The following is a 12,538-nucleotide window of genomic DNA, read 5'->3' as shown; positions in this document are numbered from 1 at the left end:
CAGTTTTTCTTTTAAGGTGAACACATTTTACAATGTAAATGAAACACAGATCCTAACCGCAAGGAATCTCATAAGCGAATTCTACAAGAAGAAGAAACAACTGTTAAGGAGAACCAAAAACATCCGGGACGTACAAAGAAGGAGGGTATATAATTTAGATAACCTGTCATTTATTGCAGAAAATCCGGGAATGGTTTTCCGTGTGGTGACAATACACAAGTCGGGTTTCCAGAAAGCAGGCTCAGAGTGGGGCGGGGCGGGGGGCGGGTCAGGAATCCTCCTGACCAGGTCGGTTACCCTGGGAAGAGCCCGTGACCTCAGGCAAAGTGCTCTCTCTGCACCGGCTTGTAATTTATCGGTGACTGGCTGAAATGTGAGCCCAGCTCTGCCCATCCCCACACAGGTGGACACCAACACACCACACCGGTTGGCGACCCGTTTCTGTGGAAAACTATTCACTCAGGAATTGTCCCGGAGGTGTCCCTTCTTGAGAAGCCCTGAGCCCTCTAGCCAGCGGTTGCAGGAGCTGGCTGGAGGCGTCACTTGCAGATCTTGATCTCTGAATACTCGGTGGTGCTGGTGGCCTCCGGGTCCGGAAGGTTCCAGGGCTTCAGCCCATGGAAGGTGAGAGAAGCGTAGTGGGGCTCCTTTCCCTCCTCCGAGGTGGGAGCGGCCACGGCTGGGGGCGGGTGGTCTAGGGGGGTGCTTGACCGATCCTCATGCTGGGAACCCTGAGTGGAGGGGAAAGAAGGGGGTCAAATTAGGATAACGGGAGCTGGCAGATAGCGAGGGGAAGCAAGCCCGGAAGCTGGAAACCACTTAGTCTTTCATCATTCATTCCACAAGCATTGGCTGAGCCCCCATTCATTCATTCATTCACTCACTCATTCAATAAATACGTGAGAGTAAGAATGTCTCGCCCTTGGTAATCAATTGCCAGGCTCCTAGATGCCTCACCACAAGCCATCAGGGAGGCACTATTAGCCCCATTCATCAGGTGGAGAAACCGAGTCTAGGTAAATATTCCCAAATCACACATTCAGTTGTTGGTAGGGCCAAGATGAATGCCCAGGTCTCTCTGGCCCCAGTGGCCACCTTATGGAAGAGCTGTCCCGTGTCAGACCCTGGCTACTCAATGGGGAACAAAGTAGACATCATCCATCACCTCCCACTAGCTTGCAGTAGGGGGCACTGACATTAAGGTAGTAGTCAATTATACTACTATCTAATAGCAAATTGAGATAGGATGCACAGAAATGGGGTGGGTGGTGTGAAAAGGACAGGGATTTGCGAAGAACCGAACTGCCCTCAGGGACCACTCCACATCTCAGAAATTTAGGCAAACACTATAACAAAATTGTAGCACAGACATTAAAATCAATTAAAACCAATGTTGGGGCGCCTGAGTGGCTCAGTTTAGTGTCCGACTCTTTTTTTTTTTAATGTTTATTCATTTTTGAGAGAGAGAGAGAGAGAGAGAGAGAGAGAGAGAGAGAGAGGCAGAGCACGAGTCGGGGAGGGGCACAGAGAGGGAGGCACAGAATCCGAAGCAGGCTCCAGGCTGTCAGCACAGAGCCCGATGCAGGACTCGAACTCATGGACAGGGAGATCATGACCTGAGCCGAAGTCACATGCTTAACTGACTGAGCCACCCAGCATCTGACTCTTGATTTCGGCTCAGGTCATGATGATCTCATGGTTTGTGGGATCGACCCTGCGTCTGGTTCTGCGCTGACCGTGCGGAACCTGCTTGGCATTCTCTCTCTCTCTCTCTCCCTCTCTCTGCCCCTCCCCCACTTGCACTCTTGTCTCTCTCTCTCTCTCTCTCAAAATAAATATATATATTTTTTCAATCAAAGGATATTGTGCGGTCAAGCGCTCACCACGCCCCAAACAGCTTATGTTAACAACGTGATTTCTGGTGAGGCCTTGGGCCACACAGTATCGGCTTGACCTCTAGAGGGCTGGACACCAACAACAAAGATTAGCCATACAGGGGCTCCATGCCTATGTCACCAACCCTCCACGTGGCCAGGGTGAGCTTCCCTGGTGGGCGTCTAACAGATTTCAGTGAGTTCGGAGTCCTTCTGGTGAGCTATTGAAGCTGAGAGTGTCTTGGGGACCCCTGAGCTTTGTAGTTGGCAATAATTATTTGCGGGGTGGGATCTCCCTGGCATCCTGTGTTAGGGAGGAGAGAGAGGAAGGAAGGGAAAGTGGGTCCGGGGTCCAGAGAGACCTGAGGAGGTGGGGGTGAGGAGGGTCCAGGGTCCACAGGAAGCTGGACAGGCTGTGCAAGGTGGACAGGCTCCACAAGGTGAGTCGGAGAGCAGAGGGGCAAGCGACTCCCATGTGGCTGGATTGGGTGACTGAGTTGATGGGGACCCAAGACCAAAAGCCTGTCCGAGCGCGATGACCATCTAAGTCTTCTAGGGTGTGGCCGTGGCCATCCCAGGGTGGTGGCCACATAGGACCCCGACGGACAGAGGGCTCAGCACTCACCCAGGAGATGGGACCCAACATGCAGGCAGCTTCCTTGCCGCCAGCTGCTGTCTCTGGGGCCTGCTTCCTGCGGGTCTTCACTCTGCGGGGGAGGCCGGGACCTGTCAGCCTGGAGTGAGCTACTGCCCCCCGCTTAAGAGGCTGGCAAGGCTGAGCACGGCCGGAGGAGGGGACACAGGGAGCCCGCCGACCCGCGCAAACAGGCGTGATCAGGGCGGCAACAGCCCTCCTTTGATTCCCTGCCCCAGTGCCCCAATCTCAAAGCCTCGGCACCACCAGGGCTCCTCCCGCTGGGGCCGCCTGGGACCATAGGACGCGGACCCCTTCCATCCCGCGCACCTTCCCTCTCTCCCAGGGACAACACTCACATGAAGAAGATGAGGCAAGGACAGAGACCGAGCAGGCCAGCGACACCAGCACCCCCGGCAGCCGCCAGAACGAATCCTCCCCCAAGCAGAGGCTGCGCTGCAGAGGAGTGAGGTTTCCGGTGAGTCCCCTCCAAGCCCCAGGCCGCTTGTGCCCCTGCCTCCCGCAAACTTGGGCTCTCATGTTCTTCATCCCCCAACCTGCAGAAAACCCGGACTCTGCCCCCCTCCTTCCTCCTCTCTCTCACCCCTTCCCATGCAGACCCTGGCCCCACGCCCACCCAGACCGTCTTCTCCAGGATGCAGACTCCTTTCTCCCCCGTCTCTGCCCACCCTTCCCCCACAGCCCCCAGACCTGGCCGCAGCACCAGGACGGCGGTGCTCTGGGCCCCGTGCTCATTCCGGGCCTCGCAGCCGAGTCTGAGGTCGGAGCGCAGCGGCCCCCTGAGGCTCAGGGAGCCGTTGGCCCAGGGCCCCTCGGAGCTGGAGGTGACGGTCAAGGAGGCGTCGCTGTGGTTCCCCTCCAGCAGCCCCTCCCCCAGCCGCCAGCGCAGGGTGGGGGCCGGCCGGGCTCGGGCGGAGCAGGTGCAGCCCAGCGCCTCGCCCTCCCAGGAGCAGGAGGGGCCGAGCAGCCGCGGGGGGCCTGCGGGGGGGGGGGAGGGGCAGGGTCAGCGGCGCCTCTGCTCCCCAGGCCCCGGGCGTCCCGCCCCCGGGGGTCCCCACACTCACAGACCACAGAGAGACGCAGGGAGACGTGCTGGGAGCCCCGAGCGTGCTGAGCTCGGCAGGTGAATTCGCCTTCGTGGCCCGACTCCACTCGGGGCAGCTCCAGGACCCCGGGCTTCCAAGGCTGGGACGGGCTCAGAGTCCGGCTCCCCTGGGCCCAGCCCAGTGTGGCCGGAGGGTTGCTGTCGGCGACACAGACCAGGAGCACAGATTCCCCTTCCAGGACTGGAAGAGATGAGCCATTCCCCGGGTATTTCAGTTCTGGAGGAAGAGAGAGAAAGAGCGAGGGTGAGCACCCCCAGCCCAGGGCCGAGGCCTATTTCTCTCTCCTCTCCATTTTCCATAAGTTGGGAAGGGATCTCCACGGGTAGGTTTTGTGTGTGTGTGTGTGTGTGTGTGTGTGTGTGTGTGTGTGTTTTAATGTTTATTTATTTTTGAGAGAGAGAGAGAGAGGGAGACACAGAATCCAAAGCGGCCTCTGAGCTGTCAGCACAGAGCCCGATGCGGGGCCCGAACTCACGAACCGCGTGCTCATGACCTGAGCCACCCAGGCGCGCCAACCACAAGTAGTTTTTAAGCAGCTTTATTGTGATATAATTCACATACCATGCAATTCCATGTATATACCACTTAAAAAGGAGTCCTGCGGTGACCATTACCACAATCAGTTTCAGAACTTTTTCATCACCCCCCAAAAAAGCACCCCTCAGCTGCCTCCTCCGTTGCTCCCGTCCCCCAGCCCCTGGCAACCCCTAACCTACTTTCTGTCTCCACAGATCTGTCTATTCTGGACATTGTATCCAAATAGAATCATAGGCCACTGTGGGCTTTTGTGTGCCTTGCGGTATGATGTTTCCAAGGTTCACCGCCTTGTAGCACCTGTCAGCGCTACACTCCCTTTCTTTCTTTCTTTCTTTCTTTCTTTTTTTTAAATCTATTTATTTTGAGAGAGAATGAGCACGCGCAATCCAGCAAGCGCATGTGAGAGCAGGCAAGGAGCGGAGAGAGAAGGAGAGAGAGAATCCCAATCCCCGTGCTGTCGGCACAGAACCCGTTGCAGGGCTCGGTCCCACGAACTGTGAGGTCACGAGCTGAACAGAAATCTACAGTTGGATGCTTAACTGACTGAGCCACCCAGGCGCCCCAGTGCTGGACTCATTTCTATGGCAGAATCATGTTCATTGCCTGAATGGGCCACGTTGTGTCTATCTGTCCATCCACTGATGGACACTGGCTTCTTCAAGGCACACGCCCTTCGCTACACTTCTCTCTCTTTCCCCAGCTGCTGAACACCCCTGGCTCAAGTGCCCAAACTTCGAATACCAAACCCTTCAAGGCTCTTCAGGACTTGACCCCTACCTCTTCACCTCCTTTCCCCCAGTTGTCTCAGGATGAGTGGGGTGTCCACATTTTGCATTCTAAAAGTCACAAAGGAGGAAGGGGTGTTCTGAGAGAAGTCTCCCTTCCATGCTAACTAACCTGCAGGCAACAAATTCCTCTCGTCAAAGGCAACATTTATTGCCAGTTTCTCGTGTGGCCTTCCAGAGCTATTCCGTAATAGTCTTATCTAGTAACATTGAAATACACATCCCTAGGGGCGCCTGGGTGGCTCAGTCGGTTAATCGTCCGACTTCGGCTCAGGTCACGATCTCACGGTATGTGAGTTCGAGCCCCGCGTCGGGCTCTGTGCTGACGGCTCAGAGCCCGGAGCCTGCTTCAGATTCTGTGTCTCCCTCTCTCTCTGCCCCTCCCCCGTTCATGCTCTGTCTCTCTCTGTCTCAAAAATAAATAAACGTTAAAAAAAATTTTTTTTTGAAATACACGTCCCTAAAATCCCATAGTTTTGTTCCTGGGCATGAAATTTACAGTCCCATCCCCCCCGGGGTACCCTGGCACCCTCCAGGAGCTGGTTAGAAAGGCAGAACCATGGGGTGCCTGGATGGCTCTGTCGCTTAAGCCTCTAACTTTGGCTCAAGTTATGATCTCATGGTCATGAGTTCAGGCCCCCTATCAGGCTCCCTGCTGTCAGCACAGAACCAGCTTCAGATCGTCTTTCCTCCTCTCTCTCTGCTCCTCCCCTGCTCACGCTCATGCGCACCTCAGTGCTCTCTCTCTAAAAAATAAACATAGGGGCGCCTGGGTGGCTCAGTCGGTTGAGCGTCCGACTTCAGCTCAGGTCACGATCTCGCGGTCCGCGAGTTCGAGCCCCGCGTCGGGCTCTGGGCTGATGGCTCGGAGCCTGGAGCCTGCTTCTGATTCTGTGTCTCCCTCTCTCTCTGCCCCTCCCCCGTTCGTGCTGTGTCTCTCTCTGTCTCAAAAATAAATAAACGTTAAAAAAAATTAAAAAAAATAAACATAAAAAACAAAAAAAAGAATGCAGGACCAGAGGCCACACACGCCTCCTGAGTCACATCTGCATCGTCGCAAGATCCCTGAGAAATCTACGTGCCTTAAAGAAAGGCTCTTCTGGGGGCGCCTGGGTGGCGCAGTCGGTTAAGCGTCCGACTTCAGCCAGGTCACGATCTCGCGGTCCGTGAGTTCGAGCCCCGCGTCGGGCTCTGGGCTGATGGCTCGGAGCCTGGAGCCTGTTTCCGATTCTGTGTCTCCCTCTCTCTCTGCCCCTCCCCCGTTCATGCTCTGTCTCTCTCTGTCCCAAAAATAAATAAAAAACGTTGAAAAAAATTTAAAAAAAAAGAAAGGCTCTTCTGTTGACAAGGGGAATGTTCCAAGCGGCATTATCGTGAAAACTGAAAACCGTGGACAACTCAAGTGCCTGTTGAAAATGGAATGTGAGGGGCGCCTGGGGGGCTCAGTCGGTTGAACGTCCGACTTCAGCTCAGGTCATGATCTCATGGTTCGTGGGTTTAAGCCCTGAGTCCAGCTCTGCATACTGATGGTGTGGAGCCTGCTTGGGATCCTCTCTCTCTCTCTGCCCTCCCCCTCAAAAATAAATAAATACACTTTAAAATAGGTGGGGGGGGAGAGAGAGAGAGAGAGAGAGAGAGAGAGAGAGAGAGGAGAGAACTCCAAGCAGGCTCCACAGTGTCCGCGCAGAACCTGGTGTAGGGCTCAGACTCACACACCGTGATCAAGAGTCGGACACTTAACCGACTGAGCCACCCAGATGCCCCTAAAAAAATCTATCTATAGATATAGATGATATAGAGATAGAGAGATAGAGATAGAGATAGAGATAGAGATAGAGATAGATGGATATATAAAAGAAAACATCATGCTAAGTGGAAGAAGCCAGACCAAAAGACCACATGCTGTAAGATTCCATTTATATAAAATATCCGCAAAAGGCAAGTTCACGGCCAAAGAAAGTTGATTAGTGGCCAGGGGCTGCAGGGAGCGGGAAATAGGGAGTTATTGCTAATGGGTACAGGGCTTTTTAGGGGGGGGGGTGACGAGAATGCCTTGCAACTACATACAGCGGTGGTTTCACAACATCACAAATGTCCTAAATGTCACCGAACTTGCTCACTTTGAAAGGGCTGATTTCATGGGATGGGAGCTGAATTTCAACTTAAAAAGATAACTCAGACGTCAGAGAGGAACACGTATGTTTCAGTCCTGTGTCACATAAGCTTTCAAAAACACTGGCAAGCAAACATCGCGTAGAGATTCCAACATATTTGGTAAAATGGTAAGAAAAAAGGAAGATACGTGGATGTGTTCATTAACTAGATTGTGTGAATCCTTTAGCAGAGTAAACGTGTATCAAGTCTACACATATCGAATCTACCTATATCAAATCATCACGTTGTACACTTTGAATATATACAATTTATTCATCAATGACACCTTCGTCAAAAACTAAGTAAAATAAAGGCATTTGGGAGGCTCAGGTGGTTAAGCATCTGACTCTTGATTTTGGCTTCCGTCACGATCTCACAGTTTAGGAGATCGAGCCCCTCGTGGATCCTGCTTGGAATTCTCTCTCTCTCCCTCTCTCTCTGCTCCTCCCCCCACTCTGGCTCACTCGTGCTCTCTCTCTCTCAAAATAAATAAATAGGGGCGCCTGGGTGGCTCAGTCAGTTACGGGCCCGACTCTGCCTCAGGTCGTGATCTCACAGTTGGCGGGTTCAAGCCCCATGTCGGGCTCTGTGCTGACAGCTTAGAGCCCGGAGCCTGCTTCGGGTTCTGTGTCTCCCTCTCTGCCCCTCCCCTGCTCAACCTCAGTCTCTCTCTCTCCCTCAAAAAATAAATAAACATAAAAAATTTGTAATAAATACACTTTAAAAAATAAAGTAAAATTAAGTAGAAAGAATGATAACACAGCGTCCCGTGTGATGGCTTTCTCTGAGGCCAGATGAAAGGGGCTGAAATTAGGAAGGAGCATTCAGGGTGTTCCAAAAGTGGGGTTGCTGTTCCTTTTTTCTTTTTTTAAGTACCTCTATGCCCAATGTGCAGCTCGAACTCACGACCCTGAGATCGAGAGTTGCACATTCCACCGACTGGGCCAGCCAGGCGCCCCTGTTCTAGTTCTTAACCTCGTCACTGACCACCAGGGTGTTCACTTGGTGGTGATTCTCCATAACGTGCACGTATTTGACAAGTTGTCTTTGCGGCTAATGAATAGTAAGCAAAAACAATCCGTCACACAGCGAAAGGGAAGCCTCCTGACTCTGCTCTCGCTGTGCATCACCCTGGCCCTCCCGGGTTGGCTTCGAGGCCCTTGGACCCACCTGTGCAATTTCCTCGGGAGATGCCGATGGTCACGTTCTGTGGAGCATCTAGGACAGAGAGACACAGAGAGGCATAGAGTCAAAGCTGGCCCTTCCCCCGCCGCCCGCCCCCAGGAGACGCAGAAATGGAAATAGAAACAGACAAGTCCCGTGTCCCCCCTGCAGCCCCTCGGAGCCCCCTGCCCCGCCCCGCAGGCATCTGCAGACAACGGAGTCCTGCCCCTGCCCCCCTCCCCCCTCCCCCACTCTCACAGGAGACGTTGAGCGTAATGGTGCTTTGGGTGCTCACACCAGCCCTGGGGAAGGTCACATGACAGGTGAGGTTGGTGCCGTGGTCCTGCGGACGGGGGGTGAGCAGGATCTCCGAGGAGTTATAGGCCTCCAGGTCCGGTCCCGGAGGTCTGAGCGCAGCTCCCGTCCAGGAGAGGGTGAGGGGCGTCACCCCATCACAGACCCCGGGCACAGAGCATGTGAGGTGGCTGGGAGAGCCAGACTCCAGGGGCTCCTCGATACGGATATCTGGGGTCTGTGTCAGCGCTGGAGAGGAGACACGAGACCAGAGGGGACCCCTCTGTGCGTGCCTGTGAAAGAGGCACCCCAACCCTAAATTGACCACGCTCCACTGTTCCCCCCTTAAAGGTGAGCACCGGGGGCGCCTGGGGGGGGGGGCTCAGTTGGTTAAGCATCTGAGTTCAGCTCAGGTCATGATCTCACGGTTCGGTTTGTGGGTTCGAGCCCCACATTGGGCAGGGCTCCACGCTGATAGTGCGGGGCCCGCTAGGGATTCTCTCTCTCTCTCAAAAATAAATAAATAAACTTAAAAAAAAAAAAAAAAAGGTGAGCAGCAGGAGGTCCATGTCTGCCTTCGAAGACGTGCTCCCCCATCCATGTCACGGACTCTCGGGGCCCCTCCATACCTTTTACAGTCACAGTGAGCGGGTCACTTTGGTAACTGTGTCTCATGGAACCTATGTCCAGTTGAAAATAATACTTTCCACTGTCTGCCTTCTGGGCGTCTGTGATGTTCAGGGAGCAGTCCCTGTCCCCAGGGTCTCCGGCGAGGTGAAATGAAAATCTGTTCTTCCTCTTTGCGCCCTTGGCAGGGTTGTTTGTGGCCATGAGAACATCCCCTCTGGAGTTGTAGGTTTTCCGGAACCAGGAGCCGTAAACAGGTGCAGAGGGGCTCCTGCGAACCCCGGGGTAGGAGACGGTGCAGGGAACGTGGACACACAGGCCCTCCTGCACCGTCACGGACTTCTGCACCTGCAGCTTGTACCCGGGATTCTCCTGCAGGGACCCTGGGGGCACACTGAGGCTCAGCGACAGTGACACGCGAAGCCCCTGCCCGCCCCCACCCCCCACCCCGGCCCTCAACCCACTCACCTGCCCACAGCAGCGGCAGCAGCAACGGCAGCAGCATCTCTGGGGTCCCCGGGGGCTGGGCCCGCCACCGAAGGTCTGGCTTCTAGGCGTGCCTGTCTGTCCTGGAAGGAAGCTCCAACAGGAAGCTTCTTGTGGGGGAAGAAGTGGATAGTGACCATCCACAGAAGAGGAACCGCAGGACGGGAACCACAATGTCCGGGAGAATCCCTTCTTCCAACTTCTCCTTTCACAGAAGGCAGCAACAGGGCAGACAGGGTTCAAGGCTGGGCCTCAACAGGGAAGGAGCCCTGTTCCAGCCTCGGGGGGTGGGGGGGTGGGGAGGGCAGTCCTGGCAGTGGGGGCTCTCGGGGGAGTCAGTGAGTAAGGGCTCCAGGTGAGGTACTGGAGGCAGAATTCTCTTTCTTTCTTTCTTTTCTTTCTTTCTTTCTTTCTTTCTTTCTTTCTTTCTTTCTTTCTCAGAATTCTCTTTCTTTCTTTCTTTCTTCTTTCTTTCTTTCTCAGAATTCTTTCTTTCTCAGAATTCTTTCTTTCTTTCTTTCTTTCTTTCTTTCTTTCTTTCTTTCTTTCTCAGAATTCTTTCTTTCTTTCTTTCTTTCTCAGAATTCATTCATTCATTCTTTCTTTCTTTCTCAGAATTCTTTCTTTCTTTCTTTCTTTCTTTTCTTTCTTTCTTTCTTTCTTTCTTCTCAGAATTCTCTTTCTTTCTTTCTTTTTTCTTTCTTTCTCAGAATTCTTCTTTCTCAGAATTCTTTCTTCTTCTTTTTCTTTCTTTCTTTCTTTCTTTTTTCTTTCTCAGAATTCTTTCTTTCTTTCTTTCTCAGAAAATTCATTCATTAATTTTTTCTTTCTCGAATTTTTTTTTCTTTCTTTTTCAGAATTCTTCTTTTTCTTTCTTTTTCTAGAATTCTTTCTTTCTTTTTCTCAGAATCTTTCTTATTCTTTCTTTCTCAGAATTAATTCATTATTTCTTTTCTTTCTTTATTTCTTCTTTCTTTCTCAGAATTCTTTTTATTTTCAGAATTCTTTCTTCTTTCTTTTTCTTTTTCTCTTCTTTCTCAGAATTCTTTCTTTTCTTTTTTATCAGAATTCATTAATTCATTCTTCTTTTTTCTTCTTCTCAGAATTCTTCTTTCTTTTCAGAATCTTCTTCTTCTCTTTCTTTCTTCTTTCTCAGAATTCTTTCTTTCTTTCTTTCTTTCTCAGAATTCATTCATTCATTCTTTCTTTCTTTCTTTCTCAGAATTCTTTCTTTCTTTCTTTCTTTCTTTCTCAGAATTCTTTCTTTCTTTCTTTCTTTCTTTCTCAGAATTCATTCATTCTTTCTTTTCTTTCTTTCTTTCTCAGAATTCTTTCTTCTTTCTTTCTTTCCTCTTTCTTTCTTTTTCTTTCTTTCTTTCTTTCTTTCTCAGAATTCATTTCTTTCTTTTTTCTTTCTTCTTCTTTCCTTTCTTCTTCTCCTCTTCGTTTCTTTCTTTTCTTCCCACTTTCCTTTTTTCTTTTTCTTTCTTTCTTACTTTCTTTCTTTCCCTTTTTCTTTTTTCTTTCTTTCTTTCCTTCTGTCTGTCTTTCTTTCTTTCACCAGGCAAACATCTGCTACATACAGAGACAAAGAAGAGAACCCAGTGCCCACCCCGCTCCCCAAGGGCACTCAGCCTCCCTGCATGCCTCGGGCCACGTCTGTCTGTCCGTCTGTCTGCAGTCCACACATGCTCCGGGTTCCACGGTGAGAAGCAAGCAAGGACACAGGGTCCCCGCACTCAGAAGGGCCTCACGCTTGGGGGGGCGGGTGATGCTCTGAGGTTGCCATCTTGAAATGCTTAATAATTTTATCTTTGAATTTGTGCTTGTAAGTGAAGCCCTAATGAGATAAGGAACACGAACTAGAGAAAATGGAACCTTGGGTCACACGCCGTCAAGCCTCCCCCATGCCCCCACCTCCTCCTTCCCCGGGCCCCACTCCCACTCGCACGCCCCACCTGGGCACAGAGAGGGTCTGAGCCTTGCCGAGTTGAGAGGTGGGAGCCCTAGGCACCTGTGAAGGTCTACACTGCCCACCCCCTGGTGATGCCCACCTCCCAGTCAAGCCTGAGGGGGACTTGACCTTAAGTCCTTGACCTTAAGTCCCTGAGCCTGTGTGGCTCAGTTGGTTAAGCGTCTGACTCTTTTTTTTTTTTTTTAAATACTGTTTATTTATTTTTGAGAGAGAGAGAGAGACAGACAGAGCATGAGCAGAGGAGGGGCAGAGAGAGAGGGAGACACAGGATCCGAAGCAGGCTCCAGGCTCTGAGCTGTCAGCACAGAGCCTGCATGGGATTCTGTCTCCCCCTCCCCCGCTCGGGCTTCTTCTCTCTCGTTCTCTCTCTCAAAACAAATATACTTAAAAAAAAAAAAAAAAAGATGTGACCACCAGTTGACCCATGAGCTGGACCCAGGCCATTGGAGGCTCCGCATCCCCTCCCCCGTCCTTGGAACGTGGGTCCTGCTTGCCTTTTCTGCTCCCAGAGTCCGCTCCAAGGACACAGCTTCGAGAACACCCGCGAGGAATAGGTGACTGAACACAGTTAAGGCCTCTCTTTATATAAACTTTAAGATCTGGAGGGCAGGGGGCGCCTGGGTGGCTCAATCGGTTAAGTGTCCAACTCCAGCTCAGGTCACGATCTCACGGCTCGTGAGTTCGAGCCCCCACCTTGGGCTCTGGGCTGACCACTCAGAGCCTGGAACCTGCTTCGATTCTGTGTCTCCCTCTCTCTCTCTGCCTCTCCCGTACTCCCCTGCTCTCTCTCTCGCTCTCGCTCTCGCTCTGGCTCTCTTTCTCTCAAAAATAAATAAGCATTAAAAAAAAAATTAGCCTTTAAGCAAAGAGAGGTCTGCTCT

General features: G+C 51.9%; 1 protein-coding gene across 2 annotated transcripts; it reads right to left on the bottom strand.

Moving 5' to 3' along the window:
• Nucleotides 1-145: 145 nt before the first annotated feature.
• Nucleotides 146-9,776, bottom strand: SIGLEC11 (sialic acid binding Ig like lectin 11). Of its 2 annotated transcripts, none has more exons than XM_030297167.2 (9): nucleotides 9,665-9,776; nucleotides 9,199-9,579; nucleotides 8,534-8,818; nucleotides 8,282-8,329; nucleotides 3,594-3,851; nucleotides 3,220-3,507; nucleotides 2,868-2,964; nucleotides 2,500-2,581; nucleotides 146-731 (listed from the first exon to the last, which is right to left on the bottom strand). In XM_030297167.2, the coding sequence occupies exons 1-9, from the start codon at nucleotides 9,699-9,701 to the stop codon at nucleotides 540-542; spliced, it is 1,668 nt and encodes a 555-aa protein (XP_030153027.1). In that variant the 5' UTR covers nucleotides 9,702-9,776; the 3' UTR covers nucleotides 146-539. The 2 variants fall into 2 exon arrangements, with proteins under 2 accessions (XP_030153027.1, XP_030153028.1); XM_030297168.1 differs by having other exon boundaries at nucleotides 648-731; nucleotides 2,500-2,600; nucleotides 9,665-9,774.
• Between the last annotated feature and the right edge of the window lie 2,762 nt (nucleotides 9,777-12,538).

This window comes from Lynx canadensis, chromosome E2 (genome assembly GCF_007474595.2).
Source record: "Lynx canadensis isolate LIC74 chromosome E2, mLynCan4.pri.v2, whole genome shotgun sequence".
Taxonomy (NCBI): domain Eukaryota; kingdom Metazoa; phylum Chordata; class Mammalia; order Carnivora; family Felidae; genus Lynx; species Lynx canadensis.
Note: the sequence above shows the minus strand (reverse complement) of the source record. Positions and strands in the feature narration are given on the sequence as shown.